A 17,582-nucleotide genomic window follows, 5' to 3' on the forward strand; every position below is an offset into this window, starting at 1 on the left:
GGTCTTTGGTCTCTTTTAAGTTAGTTAACCTCAGCTGCCAGTGTAGCAGATGTGCAATAATTGATTACTGGGTTGCTGAATTATAGAACAGTTATACCACATAAGGAGGCCATTCAGTGCACTGTGTCTGTGCTAGCTCTCTGTAAAAGTAATTCAGTTGGTTCCATTGCTTGACTCTCCATAGCCTTCAACCTTTCCCTCTTCAGGGCTTATCCAGCTGCCTTTTGAATCTGGCTCCAACATGCTCTTAGGAAGTCCACTGTCTGTAATGTCTCTTTGCAGTTGAATACTTTGCTGGAATTCAGTACTGAAGCTCACATATGAAGAATAGGTACTTGTGTGAAGTACTGGAAAGCAATTGGGACGTTTGGGACTGGAGCCAAACAAAAAGACTTTGACCACAACATTTGGTTGCACAGTTACTGTATTTTTCATGATACGAGTGCTAATTTAGTTCCATGGAGGTGGTGGGGGTGCGGAGAGTCACACATGCACACATGGTTGGTATTAGCTATGCCAGATATCATTTTTGAGAATGTGTTGGCTCAGGTATAGGGAATGTGAACCGGAAGAATTCGGATAGGCAGATTGTGATGTTAGTCAACATATAGTACTCACTTGACACCATGCTGCTATTTTTGACATAAGCTTCTAACTAGCTGTAACTGTGCAACCAAATGTTGTGGTCAAAATCTTTTCGTTTGGCTCCAGTCCCAAATGTTCCAATTGCTTTCCAGTATTTCACACAAGTACCTATTCTTCATATGTGAGCATCGGTACTGAATTCCAGCAAAGTATTCAACTGCAAAGAGACATTACAGACAGTGGACTGCCTAAAAACATGTTGGAGACAGATTCAAAAGGCAATTGGATAAGTCCTGAAGGGGGAAAGGTTGCAGGGCCAGGGGAAAAGGGTCAAGCAATGGAACCAGTTGAGTTGTTCTTAGAGAGCTAGCACACACACGGTGGACTGATTGGCCTCCTTCTGTGCTATAACTGTTCTATGATTCAGCAACCCAGTAATCAATTATTGCACATCTGCTACACTGGTAGCTATATTAATCCTGTATAGCTAAATATGCATTAGCAACAAGAACCCCATCAGTGTGATTTAAAAAGATCATTAACTACTTTCAGTTTGATTTCTACTGGTGCCGAGTTTGTAGAACTGGTTGCTGGTTTGTATCTTCATTTAAAGTTGCTGAGTTCTACAGTGAGTGCTGTCGCATGTGCTGAAGAACTTTCTCCTGACTTTAAGGATTCTCCTTAGACCACTTGCTCCCAGATATTAGTGCAGCAGTTTGTATCCCCTTTGTCTGGCAGTTTGATCGAGAAAACAAGCAGGGGTGACACTGAGGAGGACAAGCTGCTTGAAGAGGGAAGAAGAGATGATGCTCAGCTGGAAACTGTACCTGTCCACAGCAAGGAACAGTGTGTCAAACATCTCCACTTCACTAATGATGTCATCAGCAAATCTGCCACTTAGTGCAGCAAGAACAGTCCCTCACAGCAGGGCCAGGAGTGCATTGCCAGTGGCTGAGTTGCCCAAGACCATGAGGCTTTATGCAATCTGATCCTTCCAATAGGTATAATCTCAACATCTGCAGTGGCAACAGTTGCATGAGGGAGCTCATTAAGGCTCTGTGTTCAACAAATTTCATTCTCTCTTGCCAGAAAAGAGCAGGTAAAATGAACAAACAGCTTTAGGATTACGGGCTCCCCTGTGGAATGGCCTTGCACTGATTACCCTATTCCATAGCTGTAATATTTTTCAAATTAGTCAGACGTTCTTCTTGAACCAACATTTGCTGATAACATGGTAGCCATCAGCTGTGTGGACCCTCTGGAAGCCCTTTGCTGATCCCCACACACCCCAGTTTTGAAGCACCTGATGCAGAGCATCATCTCTTCCATGGGTGGAGGGATATGCTAGTAAGATGTTGCTGTCTGAAGTTTTGTGCCACCTTGTCCTGCAAGAGATGGGGGTGGGGGGAGTGCATTGGGGAATATGGTGCAACTTGTTTGGTTGTGTGGCTATCATGGTTGAATAGCTAGCAGTGTGTATGAGATGTAAGTGTGAAGTCTGCAGCAGTGCAATGCAGTGTGTGGGGTTGAGGTGAAACTATAATTGTGATATGTCAATCAGGTTTGATAGTGATTATTCGAGAGTGAGTGATAAATTGAGCAGTGTTTTAGGCTAGTGATTTTTATTATTGGCTATCCCTTGTGAGTGAGGATGATAGTCTTCCATGGTCTGAAGATGGCTGTTGAAGCAGATTTGGGATCTGTGGGCTTTGCATCACCTGGAATGTCGGGTTGTGTATTTTCAGTTTGGGTCATGGCATGTTCTTTTCACCACTTTCACTTTTCCTCTTTATTAATGCTGGGAACCTTCCTCCAAATTCTGCCAAGATTTGGTCCAAGGCAATGGTCTCCAAGGGGCTGATGTTAATGTTGCATTTCTTCATGTTGTCTTTCAAGCACATTCTTAAGCGCTTCTTCTTCTGGTTTCATTAAAGGGAAGTCGTGTCTGACAAATTTACTGGAGTTCTATGAGGATGTGTCTAGGGCAGTGGATAGAGGAGAGCCGGTGGATGTGGTCTTTCTGGATTTTCAGAAGGCGTTTGACAAGGTACCTCACAAGAGGTTATTGCAGAAGGTCAGGGGACATGGAGTTGGGGGTAGGGTGTTAGCGTGGATAGAGGATTGGTTGTCAAATAGGAGGCAGAGAGTGGGGGTAAATGGGTGCTATTCGGATTGGCAGTTGGTGACTAGTGGGGTGCCCCAGGGGTCGGTGCTGGGGCCTCAGCTATTTACCATTTATATAGATGATCTGGAGGAGGGAACCGAGTGCAGGGTGTCGAAATTTGCTGATGACACCAAGATTGGGGGAAAGGCAAATTGTGCGGAGGGTGTGGAGAGTCTGCAGAAGGATCTAGATAGGCTGGGCGAATGGGCCAGGAAATGGCAAATGGAATTTAATGTTGGCAAGTGTGAGGTGGTCCACTTTGGTAGGAAGAATGGTAGGAAGGACTATTACTTACGTGGCGAAAAACTGCAGCAGGCGACGGTGCAGAGGGACCTCGGGGTCCTTGTGCATGAGTCGCAAAAACCCAGCTTGCAGGTGCAGCAGGTGGTCAGGAAGGCGAATGGGATGCTGGCCTTCATAGCGAGGGGGATTGAATATAAAAGTAGGGAGGTCTTGCTGCAGCTGTATAGGGCATTGGTGAGGCCACAGCTGGAGTACTGTGTGCAGTTTTGGGCGCCGCACCTGCGCAAGGATATTTTGGCCCTGGAGGGAGTGCAGAGGAGGTTTACTAGGCTGATACCGGAGTTGAGGGGATTGAGCTATGAGGAGAGGCTGAATAAACTAGGCTTGTACTTGTTAGAGTTTAGAAGAATGAGGGGAGATCTCATTGAGACGTATAAGATGATGAATGGGATGGATAGGATAGAGGTGGAGAGACTCTTCCCGCTCAAAAAAGACAGTAGGACTAGGGGGCACAGCCTCAAGATAAAGGGGAGGCGGTTTAGAACGGAGTTGAGGAGGAACTTCTTCACTCAAAGGGTGGTGAATCTCTGGAATTCTCTGCCCGTTGAAGTGGTGGAGGCTGCCTCGCTAAATATTTTTAAGAAGCGGGTTGATGGGTTCTTGATAAGAGAGGGGATTAAGGGTTATGGGGAGAGGGCGGGAAAGTGGAACTGAGCCACAACAGATCAGCCATGATCTTATTGAATGGCGGGGCAGGCTCGAAGGGCTAGATGGCCTACTCCTGCTCCTATTTCTTATGTTTATGTTCTTATGTTTTATGTTCTTATGTTTATGCATCTTCCCTGACTGAGCTAGGAGAAAACCATCTGTTTTGGGGGCCTGATACTTGACATCTGAACTCTGTGACTAATTGAATGAAGCTTTTGGCCTCAATGCTTTTGAGAGGATACTGTTGTTAATGTGTCTGTTCTCCCATATAATATGTAAGATCTTGGCAGACAGCGCTGATGGCACAACTCCAGAGATTTCAGGTGTCTCCTATATATTGTCCATTTTCAGCCCTGTACTGTATGGAAAGGATCATCACCATATTGTAGACCATCAGATTATTTTCAGCATTGACATTGTAATCTTCAATGTCCTCAGGTAGCCAAAGGCTGCTCCTGCAGATTTCAGGTGAAGCTGGATTTCTTTGTCAATGTCAGCCTGTAAGGATATAGCTTTGGAGATGAATTCACTGATCTTGACCACTTGTGTGAAGCCATTAAACTTCTTGTGGCACTGCATCCAGGTCCTCGGGGTTATACTGTTTATATTGACCACAAAAGCTATTGCTGCTGTTGCCTTCTCAGAGTTGACCTGATGATCCACCAGCTTCCTGTGAAGATAAAAACATCTCTGCTGCTTTTCAACTCTTGTATCAATGCTGAGTTTGTAAACGACTGGAGTTGGCCTCTCTTTGCCCCCCAGTCACTCTTGAGTTCGCACTTGCCCAGCCAGAATGCACCTCCCCTTTAAAAGTTGTAGGCTGGCTTTAAGTGATATTAGCCTTGCACAAATTTGAACCCCTTAGAGGCCTACAGCTGTCCAACAGCATGGTTAAGGTTGAGCAACACATTACAGTGTGAGGTTTGTGTGATGCCTAGATTGGAAGCAATGGAAATTAGTTATGCCTTGCAATCTCTGTGCCCATTTTCCGGACAGCCATACTTTCCGCCATTGACTTCTGGATAGCAGGAAGAAATGGAAAAGAATCAGCAAGGAAAAGGTTTTGAAAAGAAACAATAAATGAGTTACTCTTCTTTCAATGTAGTTACATATTGCGAGGCTTTTTGGTGATAGCAGCTTTACTTAACTTGTCATCATTACATTCGTGTTTTGACACTAAATATTCATACACTGCGCACCAAAGAGTTTTGAGTAATTTGATTTGCACAATAAGTGAACTATTAACTGAATCACTGACTAATGTTTTCAGCATCCTAAGACAAGAAATAATTGGATAAGACCACTTAGGTTGCTGTTTCCACAAATCCAATACCATGACACAGGCTGTATTATCTCCTTAACCTTTTCAAAGTTTTGCATATACATAATGCTACATATTATCATTTCGTCTATTATTAAGAAGGTGGACTGTTAATGTGAAACTTGAAAAGAGCAAAAATAAAAACTGCTCTTCCCTAGGTAATCCAGTTTTAACATGATTAATGTCATAAAATAAATTACTTCAGCAAGGCAAAGGTGTCACTTTCTATTTTGTTAAAGGCGCTCATTAAATCCAAGAGATTTATTCATTAGTTGCATTACCTTTAATGAAGCCCTTGAACTGTCAGGTACTCCAATATCATACTTCCCACTGATGATTCCACAGGCAAGGGGAGACCAGGTCATTGCACCAACCCCTACAAAAACAGACAACTGAGAATGAGAAAACACCAATCAGTACAGTTTAATGGCAAAGCCACAGTCCAACAATGTGCGGGTTAGGTTGATTCGCTATGCTAAAAATTGTCCTGAGATGTGTGGATTAGAGGGATTAGTGAGTATAATATGTAGGGATATGGGGGTAGGGCCTGGGTGGGATTGTGGTCGGTGCAGACTCGATGGACCAAATGGCCTCTTTCTGTACTGTAGGGTTTCTATGATTCTAAGAAACAAGGGCTTATGGGTTTCCTTCAATATTAATGATAATACACAAAGTTTGGCCTGAATTAGAGAAAATATCGAAATCATTTTCATAAATTTGTCCTCCAAATGGAACCACTGGTCAGACTGCACACTGGGGAATTAAAATGCTAATTCAAGTGTGAAGCTTAATGTAATAAGCTATTCTTACAATTTGGGAATACATAAGCCATCAAGGCGAAGGTCGACAGATAGTTTGTTCAGAGTTTGAACTGTTTCACTGCTCTGAAAGAGTGCAAGGCTCTTTATTAAATACAGACCAATGTTAAGAGAGCCAAACTGGCATATTTGGATTAATCTTCAATAATGTTTCATTCATCAGAATACTGATGTAGCTGTTTAAACTATCTGATACCTAAAGAGATGAACCCTTCTAATATGTATCACTCAGACTGATTAGTAAAATTCAGCAGGTTTATTTGCAAATCAATGATATATATGATGCAGTTTGGCAGTAATTTTTGTAGTTGTTACAAATTTAGAACATTTTAGTTTTAAGCTTCACAGGTATTATTCAGCACTACAGTGTAGGAGTTATTTTTCCAATGTATATGGAATTGTAGTAATTACTTCAATGTCAGATCAGATATAGAAATATATAAAGAGAAACTGAATTGAGAGAGAAAAAAGATCAAAGGGGAAAGTGAGCTTTTTTCTCAATTTTAATACTTCTGACAACAATTCACTACCTAATAGTATGAACTTCCAGACTTTCAGTTATTCACTTCCTGGATATGAGGTCAATTACTTATTCTTTCTCTGGGAGGCAACACAAACCACCACTGACAAAAACTGCCAAGTAAATGGCTCAGGATGAAGCATCAGCAGACAATGAGCGAGGATCTTTCTTCAGGCACAGCACACATGAATGAATGAAAAGAGTATTTACTCTGTTAATTACAGGGCAATTCATGTACAAATACAGCAACTTCATGAAAATCATAGGAGACTAAGAGTGAGTGGCTGTTTTCACAAAGCTAAAGGCAGAGACTGTAAATTGGGCAGAAACTTCTGGCCTTTCACAACTAATGAGGTTTATTTTCCTTGTCACCAACTGCTGGCTGATTTGTGCATTAATTAGGGTGAGTCTGATTCAGACACCATTATTTTTCAGTTCTTTCTGAATGCTATGGATTGTGATCATATGAATAATAAACAATTGTTAGGTCTTGGCTTTATTATTCAGCTGATTAGATGTTTTGGCAAGATAGGTTTCATTGATTTTCTCAGTCGCTTGTGTTTATCCTTGTATGAGTTTGGGTGTATAAATGCTAGTATAATCCAAGCTGGCAAAATAATTCTGCAGGTCAATCTTTGGCATCATTAACTCCGAGGCATAGGCTGGGGAGGAAACACTAGACCATTTCTTCATGAGGAGTTAAGAATCTTCTGGTGCTCAAAATGCATGTACTAATGCAAGTCATTTTATGCTTTATCGATTTACTACACGGTTATTTGGAGTTGATTGTGACTACATTTTAGTTCATTCCTATCCAGACAATTAATTTACTTTACAGAGAACCCAAAGTGGAACTGCCACACCAGCCATGTCCTATCAGGATATACGGAATGTGCAATATTGAATCTTCCCTTCAGTCACCTGAGAGATTTAGGACAAGGAAAGTGAAGTTAGACAAGGTCATTTTCCATAAAGCTACTTTCAGTAAAGCTAATCATCACTGAAAAACACCCCCACAAGATTGGGACAGTTAATCTGCACAGTACGAGATGTATAACATGGAGTATTTAATATAGTCATCTTGAGCTGAGCTTTGAATAGATAACATATAATTTTACTTTATTATCCGGATGCACTGACGCTCTTGAAAAAAAATCAATTGCCAATGAAAAGAATCACATCATACATCAATGCACAGCATATTATTTTACACAGGTTTGAATGCTGCTGCTGTATGAAGCATGTAATATTACTGACATTGTAAACAGTTATTATAATTTCAAAATATTGAATTACATAAAAATTTTGATGGTGTCTAAATCCAGCTAATAAGTAAAATCTTATATAAGCTTGGCTTATTTGATAGCATTTTGCCTCAGACAGAAGTTATTGGTACAAGTATTGCTCCATGACTTGGAACATTTAATAGAGGCGAATGTCCCAGTGCAATAATGAATAAAAGCTGCTGTGAAATGTGCTTTTTGTTAGAGCTGTTAAAATAAGGCTCTAGCCTGACTCAACTTTTCAAGTGCTTGTTAATGGTCCCAGTATGCTGGTCAACTACCATCATCAAAAACTGATTAATCAGTCAACTGCCTCATTGCTGATTGTACGATCTTACTTAACATACCTAAACTGGATTTCAAAGTAGAGTAACTAATTGAATGTGAAGCGCTTTGAAATGCTTCAGGGAAACAGGGCAGGCATTTTATGACAGGACCTGATGTCATTCTCAAATGCAGCTTCTGGTCCTGCATTAAGCTGGGAGCAGTCACCAGAGATCGATTTTTTTTCTGGACTGGCTATTTATTGATCAGAGGATGCAACTCACCATTCAACAAAAGATGATTTCTGGACACTGAAGTTGGAGGGCCAAATAGAGGGGGGTGCTCAAGGACATCTTGGAGCGGTGGGAGGGCCCTCAGCCTGACTGGATGGTTCTAGTTGATCTATAGTCTTCATTGGCTGGGTATTTACCAGAGCAAGCTATCTGAGCAAGGTACCCTGCTCAGCCTCCTGGTTGATGACTCGGGAGTGGCTGGTTACTGGCAAACTAGCATGCAGGCCAGTAGCGTTAAAGTATGCACCCAACAGCCTCAGTTCCCATCCTCATATTGGGGCCAAAACCTTGACATTACAACCAATCAGCCACAAATCTTCCTCTTCAACACTTACGATGCAGCATATTAGTGTTCATCTTAAAACTAATGGATTTAATCTTGGCAGGACCAGTACATTAACTATAGTGCAGGTACTCACCAATCTTGTGATAAAGTTCAGGGAGTTGCACTTCAATCTTCTCTCTCTGAAAGATATGATATTCCGCTTGCTCACAGACTGGAGGTATCAAATTAAACTGTCTGGCTACTGAGTAAGCCTCCTAAGGAAAATCACAAACCGAAAATCAGTTTCTAACAATACTGTACTAGGAAATAAGAGATGAAGTGACTATCCTTGTCAATCCATGATTCTCATCAGAAACATTTCAATAATTGGAACAGATGGGGGTGGGAAATGAAACAAGACAATACTCATTTGCACATAACTTATTTTCAAGAGTTTTAAATAAATATCTGTGGGTAAAGTTCCCCCATTAATAGGTCTGAAACTATCAGCAGGATTTATTAATCCGTAAATTGAAGAATGCCCTTTATTCTAACAAATGCACGTTGATGATGCCAATATTACAGACAATAAGAACATAAGAACATAAGAACATAAGAAATAGGAGCAGGAGTAGGCCATCTGGCCCTTCGAGCCTGCCCCGCCATTCAATAAGATCATGGCTGATCTGTCGTGGCTCAGTTCCACTTTCCGGCCCTCTCCCCATAACCCTTAATCCCCTCTCTTATCAAAAACCCATCAACCCGCTTCTTGAAAATATTTAGCGAGGCAGCCTCCACCACTTCAACGGGTAGAGAATTCCAGAGATTCACCACCCTTTGAGTGAAGAAGTTCCTCCTCAACTCTGTTCTAAAACGCCCCCCCCCTTTATCTTGAGGCTGTGCCCCCTAGTCCTAGTGTCTTTTTTGAGCGGGAAGAGTCTCTCCACCTCTATCCTATCCATCCCATTCATCATCTTATACATCTCAATGAGATCTCCCCTCATTCTTCTAAACTCCAACGAGTACAAGCCTAGTTTATTCAGCCTCTCCTCATAGCTCAACCCCCTCAACTCCGGTATCAGCCTAGTAAACCTCCTCTGCACTCCCTCCAAGGCCAAAATATCTTTGCGCAGGTGCGGCGCCCAAAACTGCACACAGTACTCCAGCTGCGGCCTCACCAATGCCCTATACAGCTGCAGCAAGACCTCCCTACTTTTATATTCAATCCCCCTCGCTATGAAGGCCAGCATCCCATTCGCCTTCCTGACCACCTGCTGCACCTGCAAGCTGGGTTTTTGTGACTCATGCACAAGGACCCCGAGGTCCCTCTGCACCGTCGCCTGCTGCAGTTTTTCGCCACGTAAGTAATAGTCCTTCCTACCATTCTTCCTACCAAAGTGGACCACCTCACACTTGCCAACATTAAATTCCATTTGCCATTTCCTGGCCCATTCACCCAGCCTATCTAGATCCTTCTGCAGACTCTCCACACCCTCCGCACAATTTGCCGTTCCCCCAATCTTGGTGTCATCCGCAAATTTCGACACCCTACACTCGGTTCCCTCCTCCAGATCATCTATATAAATGGTAAAAAGCTGAGGCCCCAGCACCGACCCCTGGGGCACTCCACTAGTCACCATCCGCCAATCCGAATAGCACCCGTTGACCCCCACTCTCTGCCTCCTATTTGACAGCCAATCCTCTATCCACGCTAACACCCTACCCCCAACTCCAAGTCCCCTGACCTTCTGCAATAACCTCTTATCAGGTACTTTGTCAAACGCCTTCTGAAAATCCAGAAAGACCACATCCACCGGCTCTCCTCTATCGACCGCCCTAGACACATCCTCATAGAACTCCAGTAAATTTGTCAGACACGACTTCCCTTTAATGAAACCGTGCTGCGTCTGCTCTATCAAGCAATTCCCTTCAAGATGCCTCGCAATTTCCTCCTTAATGACGGATTCTAACATTTTACCTACCACAGACGTTAAACTAACCGGCCTATAATTCCCTGCCTTTTGCCTGGCACCCTTCTTAATCAAAGGCTTCCTCAGGTAAAATCCATTAAAAGAGAAATGCAGATTAACATCAACATTTCATCAGAGCCAATCTGTGTTTCTCTTCGATATGGGTGTGAATTTATACAGCTTCAGATTTTTGCATTGTTTAGGATTTCATTTACAAAGTGCTGCCTTTGATCATTTGACTATCACACCTAGTTTTTGATTTTATCATATAAAGTTCTGTGGGTGAAGTGCTAGCCCAGGAAATAAAATAACAAGAGGATTAGCAGCTTTTTGGTGCCTTTGGTAAATGGCTTCATTCAATGTAAGGATTCACTTACATTGTTAATCTGTCAGATCAATAAGCTTTCTTTTAAATGGTGAAAAAATCAAGATCCGAAAATAGCACCGTGGCATGAATAAATAACAAATATTTAACTCGCTAAAATTCTCTATGAGGCAAAAATAATTTCTGAAGAAACTAGCAAATGCATTCAAACCACCATAGTCTTCATATAAATGCCAGTTAGAACAAAGAATTATTTTCCTCACAGTAGTAGTATTTGATTTGAGACTGAGCTCTGCTTACACAGATTAGATCATAATTATAAATTTGAATCACTACTTTTTTCTAAAGATATTAAATGACCATTTAGATCCTTAGAAGTGTAGATTGTGTGGTTGATATGCATCTAATAAAGTATTTACAGATGGATACCATAATCTCCATGGCGCTCCAACGGGATGTTCCCCAGTACATGGTCATTCCTTGGTTTATCACATATGTCATTGCCCGGACAATCTCTAAACAAAGAGGGAAGCAAATAATAAAAAAAAATAAAAGTTAGATACTTCACCCTTCTTGCTGCTAAAGAACCCTGCATGAACTATGGCTTTTGACAGAACAGTCATATTTCTAGTTGGTAATGCTAACTTTTCCTCTGTTTCCATGACTTCAGTTCAATGACTGGAACACTCATAAAACCTTAAGAAATTAAACATTTCTGCTTTCAAGACAATTTTGAACTATGCTTATCCTTTGCTTCAGGGGTTTTAAAGCATGGCTGATTTGACCTGAAGTCCCATTGTCTTTCATGTAACCCCTCTTAGATTGATTTTGCCTCTATTGGACTTGACCACTACTGTTCATATAAAGTTGTCAGAAAATATAAGCACTATTCATTATCTGTTATTGTAAATGAAGAATTATACATTGGTTTTACCAGACAAAATCAATTTTCTACTGATAGTAATGCCTTAGTCTAGATCTGATTGGAGCAGATGCGGAATTTATTTGCCCATTTTTTGATCCAGTTTTTCAACATGCTTGGAATCATGTCCTTATTTGAATAAAGCCTCAGCTGTGAGTCCAAACAACATTTAGAACAAGACGGGGGAGAGCGAAAGATGCTTTTAGGGATGTAGATAGCTCCAGCTGAGAAGTTAATATGAACACAGGGCTTTTGGCATCCTGTGCTATAATTTCCCAATATTGTGATTTGATCATGGCCAACAGCAATGGAAAATGCCATCAGTTAGCAGTTAATACGGTGGCACAGTAGATTGCATTGCTGCCTCTCAGCACCAGGGACATGGGTTCAATTCCAGCCTCGAATTTACATATCCTTCCTGTGTCTGCATGGGTTTCCTCTGGGTCCCCCAGTTTCCTCCCACAGTCCAAAAATGTGCTGGTTAAGTTGATTTGCCATGCTAAATTGTCCTTTTGTGTCAGGGGGATTAGTAGGGTAAGTATGTGGGGTTATGGGTATGCAGCCTGGGTGGGATTGTTGTCAGTGCAGGCTCAATGGGCCACATGGCCTCTTTCTGCACTGTGGGGATTCCATGATTCAATGGTTCTATAATATGTTTTCTACTCTGTTAAATCCTGGTGATCAGGATGTAATCGGGCAACACTCACATCCTCGTTACTTCCCCTTCAAACAGCAAGTATGAGTGTCATTCCCACTGCAATCAGTTTGTGCAGGGTGGTTTAAGGAAGCATTTAAGACTAGACAATTTTGCATTTGTTACCCATATCACTGCTGCTGATGCATGATTAAAGTTTAAAAATGATTGATGAAAGTGTTAATTAGAATTAAAACATTTTCAAGGAATGATGAACTAAATAAAGATAAATTTAACATGAATGGCAGGTAAAAGAAATAATGTTTCCAAAGGGCAAAATGAAAAACTTCCTAAGAACTTTCATGGTACGTTGGTTAAATGAAAAAAAGAATATTTTAGCACACTTGATTTTTCACAAGATTTCTTAATTTTATTCTGTACCCATTCTTCAGATGGGATATTAAATGGATGCCCTATATGTCTATTCCAATGTTTCATGTGCACACTATTAGGTCTGATGGAACCTATTAAGGAGCAGCGAGTTCTTCCAGTGTTCTGACCAATGGCCTTCTTTCAACTGTCACTAAAAGTAAACTGGCAAAATTGCTTCCACGTTGTTATTCTGTTACAGGCAGTCATTATAAATTGTGGGAGAAGTGCTCTGAGACATTTCTGAGAGATGCGATTATTTTATTTAAGGTAACATTTCATCAGAGTAACAGTTTATGTGCAGAAGCCACTGACTTTGGTGACAAGGTTTATGCCACAGCTGCTCCAGAGAATAAACACAGGCCCAGTAATTTCTGACCAATGTCTGCTGCTCCTTTTCAATAGTGTTTATTCTCATGATGCATAATTAAAGTCTGAAAATCCAAGGGCAATCTTATGTATTTGTCTTTCATTTAGTGTATTCTACTGAGGAAAAGCTGATTCCAAGATTTTATAACATTCTGTATGTCATAGGAGTAGATACTGAGAAAGAAAAAGAAAACTTCTCATACTTCAACATGAAATGTTGCTGCTAAATTAATATAAACAATATATTGCCATCAAAGTGTACTGCCATGGCAGTGTAGGGTTAGAGATAACAAGCCCTTCGGCCCAACTCATCCATGCTGACCAGGTTTCCCAAATTAAACTAGTCCAATTTGCCTGCGTTTGGCCCATATCCCTCTAAACCTTTCCCATCAATGTACCAGTCCAAATGTATTTTAAATGCTGTAATTGTACCTGTCTCTAACAATTCTCTGGCAGCTCATTCCATATACCCACCACTCTCTGTGAAAAAGTTGTCCCTCAGCCCTTTTAAATCTTTCCCTTCTCACCTTAAACCAATGCCCTCTAGTTTTGGATTCGCCTACCCCAGTGAAGATTTTGGATATTCGCCTTATCTATGCCCCTTACTGATTTCATAAAGTTCTGTAACACCACCCCCCTCATCCTCCCATGCTCCAGGGAAAAAAGTCCCAGCCTATTCAGCCTCTCCTTAACATTCGACACTTCCAGCCCCGGTACCATCCTCGTAAACCTGTTTTGTCTGGGGAGGAATGGCATCAGACAACACAGAGAAAATAACGGAGGATGTTTTCTCCCTCGTAGGATCACAAGCAACAGCTTATTCTATCTAAAAGTAAATAAAATATCACAATTTAGTTTTGTTCCACATTTGGAAGTGAATCTTCATTGCTTGCATTGTTATGTACTCATTATAGAACCCACACAATTTTTTATTTAATTGAAGTGAACGATATTAAAATTGGATGGAATCTGTAATGGGTGAGTGATCTCCTCTGCCAGATCCAAACAATGAAGCGAAAGCTTTCATTCTTCAGTGCCAATATTACTGTTCCTTCTGTGCACAACCCTTACACAATAATTACTCAGTAATGAAGAATAAAAAGCTGGCACTAATTTTAATACAATAGCAAAGGAAGGTAACTCTGAAGTGAAAAAGGTTTAGTCACAATCTTCAATTAAGGTAGTGATCAACGAAGAACTTCCTCAAAAAATGTTGTTTATGAGAAATATATGTATTAAACGTTCACACTAAGTGTGACATTTTTGATCATATCTTTTCTCTACTTGCCTGCAGCAGGTTTCTCTACTAGAATGGGCTTTGAAAAAGCAGGAGAAACATTTATTTCTCAAAATTATAAACTTCATTCAGCCTGCAATCCATAATCTTGGATTGTTTTTAAGATCTTTCACCAACCACAAAATGAATGTGCTTTAATTACATTATCACTAGCAACAAAATCATGATTACTTTTGACTCTTTCTTCTGGCTCTACTACTCACAATTTGATTTGTCGGGCCCTGGTCTATCAACACAGCCACTAGGAGGTGCACCTCCTCCAAGAAAAATGCTTAACTCATATTGGAGGCAGTTTATGCACCATAGACTGAGACTATTACAAACTGCTTTCTGGACAATCCAGGCATTGACATCAAAGAAGCATTTACACTACATGAATACAACAGAGAGCAAATATATGGATGACTTTCTGAAAACCCAGTGAGGTACATTTTAAACTCATGTTTTTATGATGCTTCACTCACTTATATAATTAGCTGCAATGAGACTGCCAAACTGGCCATCAGGTAAATCTGGGAAACTTCAACAGCAACACTGTTGGACTGTGTGGAAATGGATACTTGTGGTATTGAGGTTACAGCACTTAAGGAAGCCTTTTGGCCCTTCTTGTGTGTAGAACCATTCAAAATGAATCCCATTGTGGTGTTTTCCCCAATAACCTAAAATATTCTTGTAAAAAATGAAAATGGTTTCTGTTGTAACTATTCTTTGTGACAAAACATTCCATGTTCATACAACTCTTTACATAAAGAAACTTATCCAAACCGCTTACTTTCTCTGCAACAAGTTTAAATTGATGGCCCACTTGTCACTGGCTCAACAACTGGGGAAAAAAACTTCACGCTATTCACTCTATTAAAGTCCTTCATAATTTTAAAACCATTATCAAATCTCCCTTTAATTTTCCCTGTTCCAGTGGAAATAGTTCCAGTATCTCTCAGTTCTCCTCCACAATAACAGTTTTTCATCCCTGGTATTATTTTGTAATCAATAAATTGATTTTGGAATTAAACTCCTGAATTAATTGGTCTTGTTCAAAGTTGTTATGGCTTGGAGGTTTGTTAGTTGGCCGAGAGCTTTGCTAGTGTCACACAGGAAGATTTAAACTAGTTTGGCAGGGGGGTGGGAACCAAAGCAAAAGGTGAACTAACTGAAGGGGAACCAGGGAGTAGGGCCCAGTAAGACTCAGAGGAAGAGAAGGCACCGTGTAGTTGCTAATCAAAGAGGATCAGGTGGACTGAAGTGTATTTATTTCAATGCGAGAAATGTAGCAGGTAAGGCAGATGAACTTAAGAGCTCGGATTAGTACTTGGAAATATGATGTTGTGCTATTACAGAGATTGGTTAAGAGAAAGACAGGATTGGCAGCTTAACATTCCAGGATACAGATGTTTCAGGCAGGATAGAGGGTTATGTAAAAGGAATGGGTGAGTTGCACTACTGGTTACGGAGAATATCACAGTTGTACTGTGGGAGCACACCTTGGAGCGCTCATACCAGCGAGGCAATATGGGTAGAGCTCAGGAATAGGAAGTAGTCACAATGTTGGGTGTTTACTATAGGCCACCCAACAGCCAGCGGGAGATAGAGAAACAGGTATGTAGGCAGATTTTGGCAAGGTATGAAAGTAACAGGGTTGTTGTGGTGGGAGATTTTAACTTCCTCTATATTGACTGGGACTCACTTAGATGGGGTAGAGTTTGTAAGGAGCATCCAGGATGCCTTCTTGAAACAGGATGTAGATAATCCAACTAGGGAAGGGGCCATGCTGGACCTGGTATTGGGGAATGAGCCCAGCCAGGTGGTTGACATTTCACTAAGGGAGCAGTTTGGGAACAGTGACCACAATTCAGTAAGCTTTAAAGGTACTGATGGATGAAGATAAGTGTAGTCCTCAAGTTAAGGTGCTAAACTGGGGGAAGGCTAATTACAACAATATTAGGCAGGAACTGACACTGTAGGGTGGGGGCAGATGTTCAATGGTAAATCAACATCTGGCATATGGGAGGCTTTCAAGTTTAAGTTGATAGGGATTGAGGACCAGCACATTCCTATGAGGATAAAAGATAATTATGGCAAGTTTTGGGAACCTTGGATAACGAGAGACATTGTGAGCCTAGTCAAAGAGAAAAAGAAAGCATTTGTCAAGAATAATCCAGGTAATTACAGGCCAGTAAGCCATGTGTCAGTGGTAGGGAAATTATTGGAGAGGATTCTTTGAGACAAAATTTACTCTCACTTGGAAATAAGTGGACATATTAGCGAGAGGCAACATGGTTTTGTGAAGGGGAGCTCATGTCTCACTAATTTGATTGAGTTTTTTGAGGAAGTGATGAAGATGATTGGTAGGGCAGTGGATGTTGTCTACATAGACTTCAGTAAGGTCTTTGACAAGGTCCCTTATGGCAGATTGGTGCAGAAGGTGAAGTCGCATGGGATCAGGGGTGAGCTGGCAGGGTGGATACAGAACTGGCTTGGTCATGGAAGACAGAGGGTAGCAGTGGAAGGGTGTGTTTCTGAATGTGGGGGTTGTGACAAATGGTGTTCCTCAGGGATCAGGGCTGGGATCTTTGCTGTTCACAGTATATATAAATGATTTGGAAGAAAATGCAACTGGTTTCATTAGTAAGTTTGCTGATGACACAAAGGTTGGTGGATTTGCGGATAGCGATGAGGACCATCAGAGAATACAGCAGAATATGGATTGGTTGGAGGCTTGGGCAGAGAGATGACAGATGGAGTTTAATCCAGACAAATGCAAGGTCATACATTTTGGAAGGTCTAGTAAAGATAGGAAATATACAATAAATGGCAGAACCCAAGAAATGGCACAAATATACAATAAATGGCAGAGTATTGATAGGCAGCAGGATCTGTATGCACAGGTACACAGGTCACTGAAAGTGGCAATGCAGGTGGTGAAGGTAGTCAAGAAGGCATATGGCATGCTTGCCTTCATTGGCCAATGCATTGAGTTTAAAAATTGGCAAGTCATGTTGCAGCTTTATAGAATCTTAGGCCCCACTTGGAATATAGTGTTCGGTTCTGGTTGCCACACTACCAGAAGGATGTGGAGGCTTTGGAGAGGGTACAGAAAAGATTTACCAGGATGTTGCCTGGCATGGAAGGCATTAGCTAGAAGGAGAGGCTGGTGAAACTTGGTTTGTTTTCA

General features: G+C 41.2%; 1 protein-coding gene across 3 annotated transcripts in view; it reads right to left on the minus strand.

The window, feature by feature from the left end:
• The window catches only part of kcnab1a (potassium voltage-gated channel subfamily A regulatory beta subunit 1a), a 328,558-nt gene that overhangs the window by 12,585 nt on the left and 298,391 nt on the right, over positions 1-17,582 (minus strand). For all 3 annotated transcript variants that reach the window (XM_080185593.1, XM_080185594.1, XM_080185592.1), the window contains 3 exons: positions 11,189-11,274; positions 8,619-8,739; positions 5,303-5,397 (listed from right to left, as the gene is read on the minus strand). In XM_080185593.1, the coding sequence (XP_080041719.1) occupies positions 5,303-5,397; positions 8,619-8,739; positions 11,189-11,274 (302 nt within the window). The remainder of the gene's footprint in view (positions 1-5,302; positions 5,398-8,618; positions 8,740-11,188; positions 11,275-17,582) is intronic.

This window comes from Carcharhinus amblyrhynchos, chromosome 3 (genome assembly GCF_965287045.1).
Source record: "Carcharhinus amblyrhynchos chromosome 3, sCarAmb.v2.hapA, whole genome shotgun sequence".
Taxonomy (NCBI): domain Eukaryota; kingdom Metazoa; phylum Chordata; class Chondrichthyes; order Carcharhiniformes; family Carcharhinidae; genus Carcharhinus; species Carcharhinus amblyrhynchos.